This window comes from Zosterops lateralis (genome assembly GCF_965231275.1).
Source record: "Zosterops lateralis genome assembly, chromosome: 2".
NCBI lineage: Eukaryota > Metazoa > Chordata > Aves > Passeriformes > Zosteropidae > Zosterops > Zosterops lateralis.
Genome location: NC_139763.1, coordinates 4,351,192 through 4,369,921, shown reverse-complemented (window position 1 = coordinate 4,369,921; position 18,730 = coordinate 4,351,192). Strand labels below are relative to the sequence as shown.

The 18,730-nt window shown below is 40.5% G+C and overlaps 1 protein-coding gene across 1 annotated transcript in view; it reads left to right on the top strand.

Moving 5' to 3' along the window:
- The window catches only part of DSCAM (DS cell adhesion molecule), a gene marked incomplete at its 5' end in the record, with an annotated part of 456,489 nt that overhangs the window by 282,484 nt on the left and 155,275 nt on the right, over nucleotides 1–18,730 (top strand). The window contains 2 exons of the mRNA XM_083855847.1: nucleotides 4,996–5,274; nucleotides 17,213–17,332. Of these exons, the coding sequence (XP_083711973.1) occupies nucleotides 4,996–5,274; nucleotides 17,213–17,332 (399 nt within the window). The remainder of the gene's footprint in view (nucleotides 1–4,995; nucleotides 5,275–17,212; nucleotides 17,333–18,730) is intronic.

The window sequence follows — 18,730 nt, the reverse complement described above, 5'->3', positions numbered from 1 at the left end:
TAGTTAAGATGGAAGAACTTGTATATAAAATGGCATAATTTCAGCAAAAAATCAAATGCAAGCTCTGAAATATGGTCAAACTAAAGCTACATATAGGGAAGGAAAATGCATAAACACACCTTGAAGTATTTTAAACAGATTTTAAATACATCTGTCCTACTGTAAATTTTCTCTCTTGAAGTATTATATACCCCTCTTATTTTTTTTAGTGCTGTTTGGCAAGGGTACAGCTTTAGAGTGCAAAAAAACCTCCTCATGTTGGTTAATCAAGCTTGATATTTTCTTCTATACGGATATATCTCAACTTTCTACTGGCAAATATTGATAGAGACAGAAAATATTATATTTCAGAAATAATTTGCTGGATATCATCATATATTTTTAATAAGTGCTCTTTTTTTTTGTGGTCATTTCATTCTTCAAACAAGCAGGAAGAAAGTTTATCTGCTATGATAGCTCATCAGAAACTTCCTTTATGTGGAAGAATGGTGGTGAATGCCATAGCTGAAAATTTACTGGTGAACACCATAGCTGAAAATCATTCTTCAATGCTTCAAAGTTTTTGCAAGGCTATTTACTTCCTTCTAAGTACTGATTTTAAATTACACACTGGCTTTTAAAATAAGCTCCTTGTCAGGAAGCTACAAGCTGCTGCAGGTTGAATATACATTATCTTTTATGAATCAGAAAGGTTGGTTTCCTCTGTATTTTAAAGACCTCAGTAGAAGGAAAATGTGCTGCCTAAAAATATTTCAGCCAATTTCTGAAATACTCTGCAGGCTACGACTTATATTTTAAAGCTGGTAAATGCAGCCTTGCAAATCAATATTTTCTGAAAAATATTTCAATGCCACCTAATGATCTTTCTCTCCATTTTCTTCATCAGGGAGATGGAGAGTGAAGATGCACATTATAATCCTTGGGCAATACTTTGTCTGACTTTTGATATCATTTTGTCTGTGGAAGATTGGCTCAAATTTGTTACACACTCAGCAGAAAATACAGAAGTAATTTTCCACCCTGTTGTGAATTTTAACATATTTTTCAGTAATGATGTCTCAGATGAAGAGAAGGGTTTGGGCAGAAAATGTGCTGGGCACCACAGTAAGGGTAGGACTTGGCATTTAACAGGTATTTACACTCATCAAGGGCAAAATTTATGGCAAAACCTTTTGAATGACACATTCAGTTAATTTCTCATTCCAATTTGTATTATGAACTGCTTGTAATAAATGCTAAGAGAATTTTTTTTCTGCTGATGTACAAAGAATCTGAGATTTCTCATGTGACTGAATTAGCTGGGCTAAGGCAGTTCCAAGAGGCTGCAGATATTTTGTGACAGCAAGAGTCCCCAAGTGAACAAGCTGGCACTTTCCAGTGCTCAAAGTTCAAATAAACACAGTAATTTATACCAAGTTTCTTTTTTCTCCATGCCTGATCTACCAGATTTTCAGGATGCCAAAGGACAGGTTTTAGCAATTAGAGAGATGGCAGCCAGGAAAAAGTCTGACAGCCTGTGAGAAAAATGGATGGCAGTGGCACTTTTCCCAAACCCAGACAGTGAAACCCTCTTGGGAAAAGCCAGTGAAGGCCTGAAAGGATGAATCGTGTTTTCCTGTCCCTGATGTCACCTCTCTGTGGCAGATGAGCATGGTCATAACTTCTCCTCATCAAGTGGCACCATGGCTGTGCTGGAAACTGTGGAATTAACACCAAATTTGTGTCAACCTCTTACATTGTGAAGTGAATGTGCACAAACATTGGAACACGGCTTTGAAGAAGGCCTTAGTCCTTTGGGGGGCCTGTAATCATGGAATTATAGATCTTAGAATGACTTGGGCTGGAAGGGACCTTACAGCCCATCCAGTGCTACCCCCTGCCATAGGCAGGGACACCTCCCACTGTCCCAGGCTGCTCCAAACCCCAATGTCCAACCTGGCCTTGGGCACTGCCAGGGATCCAGAGGCAGCCACAAAATCTCTTGAGAACCTTTTCCAGTGTTTCACCACCATCACAGGGAAGAATTTCTACCTAAGATCTAATCTAACTCTGCCTTCTGGCAGTGGGAGGCCATTCCCTGTGTCCTGTCCCTGCAGCCCTTGGGAATTGTCTCTCTCCAGCTTTCCTGGGGCTCCTTCAGGCCCTGCAAGGCCACCCTGAGCTCAGCCCAAAGCTTCTCCTGTCCAGGCTGAACAATCCCAGCTGTGCCAGCCTTTCCTCCCAGCAGAGCTGCTCCATCCCTCTGCTCATCCTGGAGCCTCCTCTGGGCTCTCTCCTTGAGCTCCACGTCCTCCCTGTGCTGGGCCCCAGGGCTGGGGCAGCTCTGCAGGTGGGGCCTCACCTGAGCAGGGCACAAGGACAAAAATCCCCTCCCTTGCCCTGTTGGTGATGCTTGATGACCTTTCTTACTCCTCCTGGATCCACCCAACATGTGGATCCAAGGAAATGCCTGGAGTTGACACAGTGGTCACCAACACTTGTCCTGCATCCCAGAAATAGGACATTGGCAAAAGAGGAAAAATGCTGTTGGGGATGTCCATGGGCACACATTGCAACCACTTGAGAGATTTTTTTTTTTTCTGCTTCAGCTCTGGGGAAACCACAACCTTAGAATTTCTGAAGGGTAAAAAGGACAAAAGAAACACAATTAGATAAAGCCACCAACTCCATTTTCTCCTGGAGTTCAAACATATAGATCTTTATAAATGTTCTGCTCTGGGTATCCTTCCATCTTTCCCGTTCAAATGTAGTGCAGATTATGTGTAAGTGATCTTCCAGGCAATAGGAAAATGCACTTCTGTGTCTGAGGTACATAACCTCTAGGAACCTTCTCTTCTGATAAATCAGGATTTGAGTACTGCTTGCAAAGTTGGTTGTGTAGCCCTTTCAGGAGTGATTGATAAAAACCTGTCTGAGATCAATGCCCTGGTTGTTTGAATGCTCCCCTGAGAAGAGCAGAAGATTTTGATTCCTTCATCTGGACAAGTATTTGATTCTCAATTTAGCAATTTCTTAGTAAACATTCCAACCACAACCCAAAGAAAACATGACATTCCCATTATTTTTTCTGTGTTTATTTAATCTAACTACCTGTTTCATTAGTTTTTATTAAAAATACCTGAAAACAAAATTATTTTAAGAAGTAGAGCTCTTTACTTTGGTAGAAAACATGGTAATTTATTTTAAATTGTTTTGTCTTTGGTTCAGCCAGAGAATAATATGGGGGAAAAAAAAAAAAAAGAAAAAGAAAAAATACTTTTCAGGACAAATGTGCTTAGTAGTAATTAAATTCCAACTTGAACATTCATGCCTTGCACCATCCCCTTGATTAGAAATCAGTTTTACCTTAATTTGCTGTCCTACAAGCACTGTGCACGTCTCTCCCTTCCTGCAGTCTTAATGAGAATTGTGACTTGAAACATTAAGCTCACACTCCCTTTCATCACATGCCAGAAGCAAAGCTGGAGCCTCTTCCAGGTCTATTCCATGACCTTTAAGCAAGGCTCTTGCACCAGACCTTGAAAGCTGCTGAGCCCTTCCTGGCAATGTCACTTTTGGCAGCCCTGGAGAGACTCCAGCTGGCAATGCTGTGATTTCTGGAAGAGCTGCTTGATCCTTTTGCAAAGGAGGTCAGGTGTCTCCAGAATCCAGGATTTCTGCAGCTTGTCATCTCTGCTTGTGCACTGGGTGGCCAAGAAATCAGGTGTTTTCAAAAATGTGATTTTTTTTCCCCCCTGCTAAACAATGCTTTATAGCTGTTGGAGGTGTAGATTCTGCACATCCTGATGGGTTGGGAGTTGTTGGGACTACTTAAAAACAGAGGCCAGACAAAATTAAGGAATAAGAAGAGGTTATATTTATTGAATGGCCTTCAGGTATGTTTAGGGCAGACAAAGCCCTCCAGGGGCTACATCCAAAATGGATGTTGGGTCACAGGTTTTCATACTTTTATAGGTTTGGTCCATTTGCATATTGGAGATTAATCTTCCAATTAAAGCTTCAGGTAATGAAGTCATTTACCCCAAGGTTGTTCCCTCCCAACTCACTTTTGTTTACATCTTTTGGTGTCCTCGATTCCCAGGCCTAGAGAGGAATTGTTGGGTCTGACCAAAATAGGATTGCAGCAGCTAACACAGTGTATGGAGTTTAGAGTTATACACTGAAGAATTGCAGTGTAGGAGCATCTGTGGATGGCTGGGACAAGGAACTCTGCAGACCTGAGATATTCTAGAAACACGTGGTTTTATTGCAAGGGCTGTGGGTAAAAAGGGCTTTGCCTTCAGCCACCAGCCTGGGCTGAAGGGATGCCCCAAAGAGAGAGGGAGAGAGAGAACAAGAGGGTAAGAGATAAGAGAGAAGGGAGCAAGAGAGCAAGGTGGCAGGGGTCAGAGAGCAGGGGTCAGAGAGCAAAGGTAAGAGAGCAGGGATAAGAGAGCAAGAGAGAGTGAGGTCCTTGTTACAATACATTATATCTCCTTTTGTGATGAATATTCTAATTTACAATGACCAACCAATACAAGACACAAAATCCCATAGAATCTACATGCAGCCTATAAGCACTACTACATTACCACCATACTGTGTTACATTTTAAACTCTAAAAACTACTCTTTAGACTTTTCTGTTTTGCTACATTGACCATTGGATCTCTTAGCCAGCAGAAGGGTATTGTTCAATCAAAAGAGATTCTTCTTCAGCTGGCCAGGCTGTTGTTTTCAGGTTATATACTAAGACTTGGTATCCTACAACTCAAAGTAAACTTCCATTTCTATTTCAATTATAGGTTTTATATTTTCAGAATCTTTTGCCAAGCAGTCATATTTATAAGATTTCCCTGATTCATCTTCCCCAACATTGCAGGACTACAAATATATGGAAAATATAAAAGCCGAAATCTTAAGGCATCAATCCCAGGCTGCACATCTGCCCTGTTATGTTATTTCCTTGAACAAAACCATGGCTTCAACATCTTCCTCTTTCCCTCTCTCCTTCCAGTCCCGCCTTTCATCCAGCCTTTCGAGTTCCCACGCTTCTCCATCGGGCAGAGGGTCTTCATCCCCTGCGTGGTGGTCTCGGGGGACCTGCCCATCACCATCACCTGGCAGAAGGACGGGCGGCCCATCCCTGCCAGCCTGGGCGTCACTATCGACAACATCGACTTCACCAGCTCCCTGAGGATCTCCAACCTCTCCCTGATGCACAACGGGAATTACACCTGCATAGCCAGGAATGATGCAGCAGCCGTGGAGCACCAGAGCCAGCTGATTGTGAGAGGTGAGGACCTGTCTCGGGGAGGGTTTTCTCACCTGAGATTTAAGTTGTTTAAAGTTCTTGGCCCTCTAAAAGCCCTGAGTCACGTTGGTAGAAAAAAGTGGAGTCTTCAAGGTTTGTTTTCAGGTTTCTCATGTTGTTTTATATTTGATATAATTTTTATTATTTGATATAATTTGATATAATTTTCAGAATTTTCAGAGTTTTCTCCGCTCCCAGCTGAGTTCCGGACAGTGGCTGGGACACGAGGGGACTGCCCACTGATGGGGCATCACCTTACATTTATACAGATAATTACATGTCAAATTATTTACAATTTTATACCAATACCTAGTGCTCACACTAAAAGGGTCATTTCTACTTTGACCCAATCCATTCTAACTACCTTGTGTCATCAGCACCTCAGAAGATGGAGGATGAGGAAGAAGGAGAAAAACTCGAGACACCACCCAAATTCCACCATTTTGTCCTCCATTTACCTCTATTCTATGAACCCTAAAACTACTGAGTTTTTCATCTTCTACTGTGCTAAACTACTGTTTTCACTTCCTGGTGGTTTGCAATTCCTCTCTCTGTGTTGAAGTCTCTCCCATGGACTAAAATCAAACCCGGTGTTTTCCTGGGCTCTATGCCAAGGTCTCCAAACCCCCTGGACCGGCTCCACACCCCCCTGTCCAGGGCTCAAGTTCCCTTCCTCGGGTCCCAGGTCATCCAAGGGGATGTCCTGGACTCTGACAGACCTGGAATGTCTTGGCTTAGGGGAAATTTGGGAGAAAACCCCCGAAAATAAAGCTCCTCTGTGGAGCAAACCCAAACAGCCCCTCCCTGCAACTGCTCCAGGAAAGAACTTCCTCAGAGGAAAGTGGAAAAAAATATTTATTTAACAAACAAAGTGCCCACAAGAATAAAAGAATTAATAATATGAAGCAATAAAACCTTTTGTTGTTCCTGAGTGAGTTGGTAAAATCAGAAAGTCCTTGCTGTGGGTAGCTCAGTTTGCTCAGTCTCTTATCAGTCCCTCCAAAGGTCCAGGCCCCGTGGGCTGCAGGTGTGAGCTCCTGGTGCTCCTCTGGGTTTTTCAGTCTGGAGCAGGTTTAAACAGTCCCAAAAAAAAGGAAAAAAAAAACAGTCAAGGGAACTTCTCTGCCTTAGCTAAAACTAACTAAAAGCACAGGAGATCCCTGTCCCACAGTCCATCCGTGCTGCAAACAACCCTGTCCAGGAGAAAGAACAGGAGGAGTAGGAGTCAGGCAGTTTTTCTCAAAACAAACTCCACATTGCTTCTTTCCCTGCTTCACTCTCAGAACCAGCCTGAAAGGTACAGAACTCAATATACAGCACAAACAGAACAGACAGTTGGGGTACAAGCATCATAAAGTCACCCTAGAACATGGAATTAATTTGGAGGGCGCCAAATAAGTGGGATTTGTCAGTGCTTTGTGGTGACCTGTGTTTGATGGGAAGTGTGAAAAAGGAGTGTGGTAATCCCTCTGTCTGTGACAGAGAGCTCAGAGAGGCACAGTAAATAATGTGGTTTTCCTATCTGAAAGTCTTGAAACTAATGAAAAACCCTGGAGTGTATGGGGTGAGTGGAGGAGCCGCAGGAGCGATTTCCTGGAAAATTTTATGATTGGGATTAAGCCTTTGAAACAGTATAAAATTATTCTTTGCTATTGTTTTATTATTTTTATTGGTTTAGTCTGATTATACCCATTTTTTATTTAGACCACTCTCTCCTACAACATTATTTCAGTAAAAAAAGCAGAACACTGGTGTTGACTTCATGGGGAAAGGACTCTCTGCTGTTATCTTGTTATTTTCCTGGTTTGTGTTTATTGTGCAATTAGCAGGATTTGTGCACTCGTGTTGACTTCACAACATTTTGCCTTGAAATAGATGGGAATATACATTCAGTAAGCAAATATTTTATGTAAAAAAAACCTTTCTAGTCACACCTTAGCCAAATTATCTATTATTACCAGACATTATTCCTTGTGATGTATTTTCAAACCTACTGTGTACAACTGCAACAAAAACACATTGCTTCTTTTTTATTTTATTTCTAGGAGTTATTCAAAGTGTTTCAAATTTTTATTTTTAAAAACTCAGTCAGACTTTTTCCTCTCTTCCATCTCCTTCTTGCTACCAAACCATTTGGCTTCTCAGAGAAAGAATAATCCTGCAAGGAACTTCAGTAATTTCTGCCTGCTGCACATCACTACATTTCAGATTCCCTCCTGTAAGTTTGCCAGGAAAATTCTGAAGAACTCTTTTAAGTCAAATATTCCCAGTGTCCTAAAGCTTATCCTTAAGGAATTATTCCTTAGTTTTCCAGTGTGCTTATCTTTTTAATGCTAGTATTTCCAAAACTCAGTGGTAAACAGATCCATTACTTTCCCACTAGTTTTGACATAAATATTTCATTATTTTTTTTAATTTCACTGATTTTAATCTTGCTTAAGATTATTCAGTACAGGTGTCTATTACTTTCCTCATTTATTTAGTAATTCTTAAAATAAGTAGTCTAATTAACTACATGCATTTAATTATTCCTTTCTAAGCTTTTCTGCTAGATTTTAACCCTATTCTTCACTCTAAAAATGAGAGATTTTCCTCACCTCCTCTTTTGCTGGAGAAGGGAAGGTTGAAAACCTCTCATCACTGTCTGCCCTGCTCAGAAATGCTGCACCTAAAAACCAGCTGGGATTTTTTCCTGGTTTTCAGCTGTAATTCAGCTTTGGAAGTGATGGAAGTGATGGGAATCTGCAGCAACCCTGTGTGGGTTCCTACAGGCATTTCTCACACCCAGGATGGTTTTACCATCTGAGAATGGATTCTCTGCCACCACTGTGTGTCCTGGCCAGCACTGAGACCCATGAGTGCAGGGATTTCTGCTCTTTGTAGAGATTTCTGCTCTGTGCAGGGATTTCTGCCCTGTCCCCCACTGATGGGGACAAGCCCTGCTGTGCCCTCAGTTCTCCTGGCTTTGCCTGGACTGCACTTTCCCTGTTTCCTGCTGTCTGTGGGTAATTCCTCCCCTGACCTCTGTTCCCAGGACACATCTGCCTCTTGCTGCATTTTCAGGCATTAATCAGTTTTCCCTTCTCATCCAGCAGAGGAGTTTTGGGAGCCCTTCACCCGTCCCTCACCCCAACACCTCCATTTCCACCTCCATTTCCCCCTTTTATGCTTTCTTCTGTCATTACATCTCCTGAGGAGGGCTCTGTCTTCATAAACCGATGGGCATGATAGAGAGGAGCTTTTCACTCTCTTGTACTCAAGAGCTTGGAGAGAAATTCTGGATCGTGCAATTTTTTAGGAGGTTGTGAAGGCTACAACATGTTCTCCCTTTGCTTATCTTTCTGCCTATGTGATGCTTTGCAGAACCTCCTTAAATCCTCTCCTCTCTCCTCTCTCTCTCTGTCACTTTAAATGATAATGTTTTAATCAGTTTTGGATGTGTATCTGAGATAACAGCTCCCACTCAGAGGAAGGGGGGAAAATACAGTATCATGTCTGGCCTGAATTCTCTGCCAAAACCCTACCCTGACCTCTTTCCCTCGTACTGAACTGCTCCAGATGCCTCATCCCACAGAGGTCAGAACTTAAACAGCCACCAAAGAGTCACTGTGATCACTCCTCCTCTGCATCCAACCTGCCCTGTGCACATTTCAGTTAAAACTCACTGCCTGTTTATTCTCCAGGCTTTCTGATCCCTCCTCATCTTTTTGTTCATAGGTGCTGTATAACTGAAACATTATGTTTTTTCTAAATAACCTGAATGGTTTATCCCCAAATGCAGGGAGAAGGAGTGGTGCTTTAACTCCTCTTGTTTCTAATCCCCATTGTTTGAAGGTTTCTCAGCACTGTGCTTTAAACTTAAATGTTGGCCATCCTAAATGCTGGGAGATGTCTTCTGGGAAAATCTTATTTATGTGCACACTGAGCATTTTGATATGAGAGCAGACAGTGAATGGGAAAGGAAAATTAAGTGGAATATGACTGTTACCCACACAACTCCTTTTTCCTTATTTAGACTGTCCTTGCATTCATTTCAAAAGTGGACATTAAAACACTGCAGGCCATCGTGTTTCCAAACTAAATGGGAATGCACATCATTTTACATGTACAGTACATGGGTAGGACTGGCAGTAGAATCTAAAGACAAGGTATTCCTAAGGTGAATGAAGAAACACAGGCCAACTGCTCATTGCTTCATTTGAATTATTAGTGAACATACAAAGCTCTGCAGATTACATACACAAACATAAATTCATCATCTTTACATCTTCAGACACTTTTTTTCGTCAGTATTTTCTGTCAGATCACATAGATCTGCTACTTTTTGTCATCATACATTCCTGTGAAGTTTTAAGTCTGTTAAATAGATTTCTTATATTCGTCCTATAAGTATTATTTTTCATATCTGAGCTGCACTGCCATTTTGCCAGGGATGTTAAACAGCAAAACAGGTTTCTTAAATTCTGTGGGCACTACATGGCAAATCTTCATGTTTCCAATTATTTTGTGCTTTATAAAAGCAACCAAGTGGTGATGAGGAACCCTAAAAACACCTGGCCAGTGAGGCTGGATTCTCCCTGTGTTAAATATCAGAGGAAGATGATGGCCAGCTTCCACAGCATCACATAGGAGATAAAAGGCAGAAGCTGAGAGAAAAGAAGACAATAAAGCTTTGGAGTATCTAGGTAAGATTATCTCAGGGTAATCTCACCTGTCTCTGCCACAAGATCCTTGGTGAGAACTTACAAATGAGACAGAGCCAAATGCTCTGGACATGGGGCCATCAGTGTTGCTCTCTACAAATTATTGGCTCATTTTACACTAATTGGAAGAGGAGAAAACACCTCCAGTGGAGCTGAGCTCTGCAAATTCCATCTTAAAGAGGCGATGGATAAGAAACATTGGGTGTAATACCAGAGAATCCAAACAGGCAAAACCTTCTGCCAACACAAGAATTGTTCCAACTGGTATCTCTTCTCAAACATGAGATACAAATCCACAGAAAAGCAGGCTTGATTAGTCCCAATGTTTGTGGAATATCTTTTGAAAGCTCAGTAGGAAATGGAGGTGAGTGAGAACACTCACTCAAAATTGAAAATTGTAGGTCTGCAAATCCTGGTCTGCAGATCTTCTGGAAATGAATTCAAAATTTGGCAGCTAGAAGGGCTTCTCAAAACCTCATATATTATTATTATTATTTACTTTTTGGCACATTCTTGGTTTTCTAGTCATGCTAATAAGAAAAAGGAAAGGATAGGATCCTGTCATGAGAGCCATAGATAGAAATGAGGAAAATATCTTCTCTGTCAACTACTTAAATCATCACGAGGAATTAATCAAGACTTTACTCATTAAGGCTGTCGTCTAAGAGTGATTAAAAATCTATATACACTTTATCATGTGTTATTCATTTCTGTAGAGTTTCCTAAAATGAACTACTTATGAAATAAAAAGCAGTGAAAAGAATTCTAATGGGTAACCAAAAAGAAAATAAAAAACCTGATAAATGTATTATGAGTTCAAAATTTTTCTGATACTACCAGAAAAGGGAACTCAAAGATAGTAGTGGATGCATAAATCATGATTTTATATCTGCTGTTAGCGAACACATTGTAAGTTAAAATTGAGATAAGGTCTTTAGATACCTAATAACCCCCCATAATGCATTTAGTGCATTAAATGTGTTTTCATTTTGCACTTGCCAGGTTGAATATAATTAGATAGTTAGGCACCCAATGAGGAGTCCCTGAATTTTCCAGATAATAAGAGAGTTTCCACCTTTTTTGTGATGTTTGGTGGTGGTGCTGGGGTGATGCAGCAGAAGCAGTTTGGGACAGAAAAGCAGGGAGGGAAGATTTAAGGTCAGAGCTGGTGTCAAAGCTAATTTACTTTCTTTGCTGGTGTTTACACTGTGGCTTTGAAGACGACTCCTAAAACATTCACTTATTTAATGTATTTATTAGGCAAACCTGACCAACACAAACCACTAGGCACAATCTCATTTTGCAAAAGTACATCTTTTTTCTTGAACTGCAGAGCAAATGGTTTCACTAAACCAGCTAAATCGACCCCTTAGGTCCAATGACCAAGTTTAATAACTGTTCATCTTTCCTAAAGTACAGTGTTTAATGATCTCATTCATTAATACATCAACGGTTGCTTTGGCTGATTAAATTTCCTCCATCATTTTGACAGTGTGATCTAAATGTGAAGTACAAATATTCCATGTGAAAATGAAACACTGCATTCCGGGCCAATGTCATAGATTATTCCTTAACTCACTCCAGTAGCCCACCAGAGGAGCTCCTGTTAGGAGCCTTCAGAATTGTTCTCCAGAGTGATTCCCTGATCACTGTAGCTGGGAGCCAGAAGTGGATTTGAAGCCCAGGAAGGAATTTGTGAGTTCAGCACCTGGTCCCTGGCACAGTCAGAAAGGATTCTTGCATTAACCTTAAATCAGGGTGTGGATATGGGACCACGGAGATCTCATGAGGTTTAACAAAGCCAAGGGCTGGTGCTGCACCTGTGATATGTGGCTGCATGAGGCCAGAGTGTTATCAGCCCCAGAAAGGTGTATCAAGCTCTGAGGGATGCCAGCAGCCTCAGAAATGGCTTAAGGAAAATTATCAAGATGAAGAAAAATTAGCAAGAGAAATTAGGCTGATCAGAGGTGTTTTGAAAAAGAAAAAGGGTTTTAATTAAAGTGAAAATAACAAACTATACAAAATAAAAGAGTAAAAGCCCTGCGCAGTGCAGGCAGATCCCTCGCATGTGCTAAGATACCCTGAAAAAGCCCCAAGAATCTCGGTGCTCTCTCTTAAGTACTCAATGATCTAGGAGGGTTTTTTGACATGCTGCCCAATAGGAAATAGCTAAAATAACTACATCCCTTGAGGAACAGCTCAAGGATCCAACAACAGGTGCTTCTGTCTTGGCACTGGGCCCAGTTATGGTGAGAGAAGCATAGAAGTTTCTGGTTCTTCTTCTTTAAAAGTTCACGGGTGAGACACAAACTCTTTCCTAATATGGAAAGCCCTGTTAAAGGGTGCACTGCAACACACCTGGGTGAGGACAAGCCCCAGGATCAGTCCAGGCTGGGAATGAAAAGATGGAGCAGCCCTGGGAGAGGATTTGGGGGTGCTGAACCCCATTCTGATTGCTTCATCCTTTGTTTTCCCTCAGTGAGAGCCTGAGACTGCTAATCATATATTGACTGAAAATACCTTCTTTAGGTATTTTAACTCCTTTTAATATTTTTTTTTAACCTTTTAACTCTTTTGAGTTCAGCCATTAAAGAGTTTGCATCTGTCAACTTACAACTTACCCTAAACAATTCAACAGCTCATTTCTCATCACAGGCCTGTGGGCTGCATTAAATGAGAGCCTACCAGAAACTCACTGTTAAGGCAATTTTAAATGCCCTCCTTCACAGGCTCAGGGAATTGTGGTGCTGAGAAAAGGATGATGATAAAAGTAGAACTGTTCAGTCACGTTCATGAGCAATTTCAGAGTTTCACTTCTAAAGGAGTAGAGCAGTCTGGCACTTTTACAGCTAAAGAAAGAGGAGGAACTAATTGCTTACTTTTTCTATTAACTCAAACATGTCAGACAAATTACCTTGGTTAAATTCTTGCTAAGCACATTTTCTTTAAGGGCTAATGGTCTCCTGAAAGATAATGAAAAAGTGAACATAGGTTTATCATCTAAATCTAAGTATCAAAATCTGGAACAAGTGCTTAACAGCATTGTGTTCTGAACTATGGCAGCACATAGCACAGAACAAGTTATTAAATTGAAATAAAATTGAGAAGCAAACGAGCGAGGAGGAATAAAAATGTAAAGGTCTGCTCTGTTTGCTTTTTCATCATTTATATAAGAAGAAAATCCTGTGGCTTTACCAAAATAGCAATACAGAAACAATTGAAAGGTCATTGAATGAGTAATTTTATTTTGTTGTGGCATCTCTTCAGATTTCTATTGGCAGTCTTAAGACTAAGTGGCAAGGGTTTGTGTCTTCAAAACCAAAGCAGCAGTTGGCATTTTCATAACCAGTCCTAAAGGATGGCTGAAGCTTTATTGAACATAGAAACTGTGTCTGTACTGGGGTGTGCCCTGAGTTTTTTCAAGCAAGTTTTGTTTATGGATCCAAAGAAAGAAATTCTCTGATTTCTAATGATACACCTGGTCCTGGAACTACAGAGCAAAATTTAATTTCTGCAGTTACCATTCTAGTATTGTTCTCTACTGAAAGTAATAATTAGAATTGAGAATATCAAGAATATCTGAGCAAAACCATAGATTTTGTATATACCCAAAATACAGTGGTATCAATATGGTGAAAAGCTTTGTTGAGAGCTTGTCAGTGTTGAAGGCACGACACATCATGGATATCTCTGAGTTCTTAAAATATGTGGAAGAATGTGACAGAATTTCCATAGAAAAGCCTAAAGAATATTCTCACTTTGCATCCATCCTTTTACTTTTCTATATGTGCCCAATGGAATTACACAAAAAGTGTGTTTTAGAAGATATCTTTAACGTAAATAGTATTTATTTTAAAGACTGATTGCATTCATTATACTAAGCAGTCTTGCTTAACTTTTTCCAGAACTTTCTGCATATGCCTGCTCATTTAACAAAATAATTTCCTGCAAATTTACCATTTCTTGCCAGTGCCATCCATAGCAAATGAAGAATATAAAAGAAAATGTTTTTCAAAGAGAAGGGAATTAAAACAAATTACAGAAATTTTGTATTGGAAGACAGGTTTTAAAAGACATTCTGCTCTTCACACTCTTCAGTGGTAGGGGAGGACAGTAATTATCAGTCACTCCATTGCATCTTTTGTAATCATTCACCTGTAAGAATGGTGGGTTCATGTTTTGCATTGGTTTTTTATCCCTCTTTATGGATAAGCAGCTTGTAATTGATTTTTCAGAAGCTGCAAACACAAATTTACTCACAGCTACCGAGGTGAAACAAGCTGATGCCACCGTGCCAAGTCGTATGAAATCAAATCTGTTTGTGCAACTAACTGTGCTTTTCACCTGCCCTGAAAAATACCTCATTGTGTGTTTGGGGATGAAACAAACACAGGACAGTGAGAAAGGAGCTACTGAAGCAAATGTCTTCTCTGAGCAGATAATTAGAACAGGATGGGTGATTGCCCAGAGCTGTTGCTGCTGGGATTTCATGTTCAATGTTTACCTATTGTGAATTCACCTAACCTACAATAAATGTTTGTCAGTGTGGCAGCCATTTGGAAAGCTAAAGTTTTTGTCAGAAGTAAATATATTTTCTAGTACAGAGGTATCTCTTGCCTCTATCACTGCTGGTTCCTTCTGTTTCTTGTAGCCGTGTTCCAAACAGCTTTTCTGTAGTTGGGCAATAAACAGCTTTGCATTTTGGCCATAGGATTCAGTGAGGAAAAGGTGCAGTTTGGGGGCTTATTTGCCCTCCATGTAGGAGAAGGGAATACAGGTGACCTTGGCCTTGATGAGTAACAGCTGTGTTAATTACCCAATTATGAGTCACACATAGCCAATAAAGATAAATGTGATAAAAGGGAGTGGGTAAGCTAATGAGAGGAGAATCCTGAAGGAGGAAGAATCTTGAGGAAGAGGGACTAAGGGGGAGTCATGAAGAAGGATCTTGAGGTGAAGAATCACTGGTGGGAGGTCTGTCTGGGTCTGCAATTAGAGGCTGTGATTGGAACCTGCAGTCACAGTCTAGCCAGGTAAAAGCCTGCAGTCACAGTCTGCAAACTGCTATCTGCAGTCATAGTTTAACAGCCACAGTCTAGCCAGGTAAAAGCCTGCAGTCACAGTCTGCAAACTGCTATCTGCAGTCATAGTTTAACAGCCACAGTCTAGCCAGGTAAAAGCCTGCAGTCAGAGTGTGCAAACTAATCCCTGCAGTCAGTTTAGCAGGAAATAACCAACAGTCAGAGGCTGCAAGGGAAACCTACAGTAGGAGATTGCTCCAGCCAGCATCAGTAAATAGCTGGAGTCAGGATGGCTGAGCTGTGAAGAGGAATAAACCAGGACCATTTTCATTCTGTGACAAACAAGAAGTTTGTGTCTGGGCTCATTTCTACCCTCTAACAAGAGGGCTGCTGCAACATGCCAGAGAACTGTTGTCCTTTCTTAAAGACCAGCTCCATGTTTGAATGTGAGAAGCGAAAGCTGGGTTGTGAAGGCACAAGGAGGAAGGCTTGAGGAGGGGTCTCTGAACCTGCAGAGAGAATTTCCACAGACCTTCAACTCTGAGCTGTACTGCCCACACCAACACTGTCAGTGCCTCTTTCTCCTTAAGGAAAACCTGAGACACTCTGGCACAATGAGAGATAATATTTGCATGAATTATGAGAGTGTTTATACTGAATAAAATTTGAGGGTCATATATTAGAGCATTGGTACTTCTGCTATATTTCTGCTGCACAGATTTTCTCGATGGATAATTAGTCTCATATTTGTGGACATTAATCACTATTTCAGGCCCCAGGAAAAATATTTACAGTACTGAGATTCCCCTTCTGTGCTCCCTTGCGTTTTCTTGTGCTACAATCTTCTGCCAGATTTCCTTTCTTAATTTTCTGGAGATGCAGCTCATGGGTGGATGAGAGCAAGGATGGATGGTTGGGTCCTTTTTTAGTTTTCACGAACCTTCAGACAAATTCAGCACTGCCTGGATCTGGGAAATCTATGGAGCTTCAAAATTTGCAGTGAGATGAGGAGATCAAGGAATTATTAGGATTTCTCCTGTGCTGCCTTAGATCTCGGTGTGTTGCTGAACTGAAAAAAAAATTATTTGAGAAGAGGAAAGTCTGTCATATGTTCAGTCACTCTGTGGCTCTGGGAGAAATGACAAAATGAAAAACATGGAAAATAAAACCACAGTTAATTTATTTCTTTTTTCTTGGATATTTACACTTTCATGTTCTGAACCAAAGCACAGGAAGTCAACAAAATTCTGTGACCTTAACTGACCTTAATACATCTATTAAACACTTTTAATAGTCAAAATTTTTGTGGGATTTTCCACAATCTTTACAACTTTCAGCCTCTTTTTTCATGATTTTGTCAAACATGTAGGTTTTACTGAGACTTTGACATTTAGAATCAGGTTTTCTGGTAAAATTTTTGGACCTAACATTGTCACAAGCTGTTTTCTTCACTGTGTACCTTTATTTGGAACATAGATCTTTTCCTTGAGACAAGCAGCTCTTATTTCATTTATGTATAAATGTGGAAGACTCACTGCAGTGGTTTTATGCTACTTTGGGATAAGTTCAATAATATGTTTACATTGATGCACTGAAATAAGACTTCTCCTTATCAACTTAATGTAAGCAAATTGTGTTGAAACTCTCTCTGGCTGGTTGGAAAATCCTATCAGAAGTTCTGGTTCAAATGCCCTCATTTTAATATGAAGTGATTTTATGTTGATAGAAAGCATTATTTTTAAAGTTATTTATACTAAATAATTTGGGGTTTTTTCTAAAGATTGTCAGTTAACTGGCAAAAAGCAATCAGAAAAATTAAATTGTTTTTAGACATCTTACAAATCTGCCTCTGGTAGAAAGCATTTCTTTTCTGCCCACAATAAAATGATTTATCTGTGACTCCATTTTTAACCTCTCCCATGGAGACGTCTTATAAACTTATTTTGGTATCCTGTAAAGATGAGTGTTTTTGTCATGCCTGGCAAGAAATACATTGAGGTTGTGCATAGAAAGTGAATTATCTGGTAAAACCAACCTCAGTGTGTTACTGGATCAGTCTAAAACTGGTTTTAATTCTTGCTTTTCACTATGAAATGTTGCAACTCTGTATGTGACTGCTTTGCCATCTTGAGATACCAAATAAATTGCCAAAAAATTGCCTGAATTCTGATGGCTCCCTGTGCTCCCTTCCCACAGTGCCCCCCAGGTTTGTGGTCCAGCCCAGCGACCAGGACGGGATCTATGGAAAAGCCGTCATTCTCAACTGCTCTGCCGAGGGTTATCCCGTCCCTACCATCGTCTGGAAGTACTCAAAAGGTAGGATTCCTGTGGTGCCCACTGGGGACAGGCTCATTCTGCCTTAATAACATCCCACTCACCTGTAAGTTGCTGTTTTGATCTCCGAATTGCCAGGGAGCAGCAGGGTTCAGTAAGAGACACATTGTGATTTATTCCTCGTAAATCATCTCCCCAAGCACAAAGTTCTGGCCATTGTCCCACACAAGGCTGAGCTGGATGGACTTTTGCTCTGCCCTGGAGATGTCCTGGCTGTGCCTGTGAACCTGTGTCAGCTGTGGCATCAGCAGGCAAGGGATGAAAGGGATGGCTGGGAGAGAAGAGACACAGCTTTGATTGAAACAACCTCAGCACAAGGTTCACCAGCAGCATTTGGCTGGTTTCCTTCCCCCCCACCTTCAAAATTCATGATAACATGGCCAATCACATCTTCTCAGCAAAGAAGGAAGGTCAGGTAGCATTAACATAAGCAGTAATTCAGTATGAGCTTTACATAATGCTTTAACATTTTCTCCTCGTGTAACAGAGCATTAAAAGTGGCCCCACTTGACCCTCAGTAACCACAGGAAATTGACTGCTTTTTAATTAAAATGGGTTGCCTGATAAATTGTGTCTTCTGGCCGGTCATCTTCTGGTAGGTTTTAGCAAAAAAACCCACATTCTGCAAACTCTGTACACAATCTAAATGAGTTAACTCCTTAAGAAACAAAAATGAAGTGCTGTTGGGAAGAAATCTTTATGTAATGCTTCATGTCATTTTTGGTTGTCTTAGGGTCTAAGTCCAAATTGTATTTGAAGAAAAAAGGGTGTGAGAAAAGTTAATGTTAAAGACTATTTGTGCTCTTATTGATAAATCATGGTTTGTTTCCAGAAGGGTGCAGAGTTCCAAATTCCATTAATCTCTATGTGGGATTTTTAGTCTGTATATAGGACACAAAGAGGTAATTCTGGTTTCTTCTGTTTGTAGGCTGGAGGAGGGTCTCAAGACAAGTTAGATGAGTTGTAATTAATTGTGAGAAGATAAATAACCCGTCTTGGAATGATAGAATACTTGGATAAGTCCCCTTTTCAGACTCATCCATGCCAATGTATGGGATAAAATTCTCTCCTGCTCAGGAAGGACTCTGGCTGCAATAGCAGTAAAAATGTGTGTGAAGATTAGGAATACTTTGCAAACTGCTGCACAATTTTTTTTTCCAGGAGTATCAGCCTTTTCCTTTCTGTGAACATTAAATTGTTCCCACAATTGTTCATGTGAAAAAACACAGGAGGTGAGTGGGCAGTTGGTGGCAGGCATCTACAGTTGGTAAAGCATAAATTTGCATTCCAAATAAATGACAGGAAAAATGGCTTGTTATAGGAAAAAATCCTGACAAAAGGAAAAGTGGACATGCATTTAAAATAGGTGAAAAATCATTG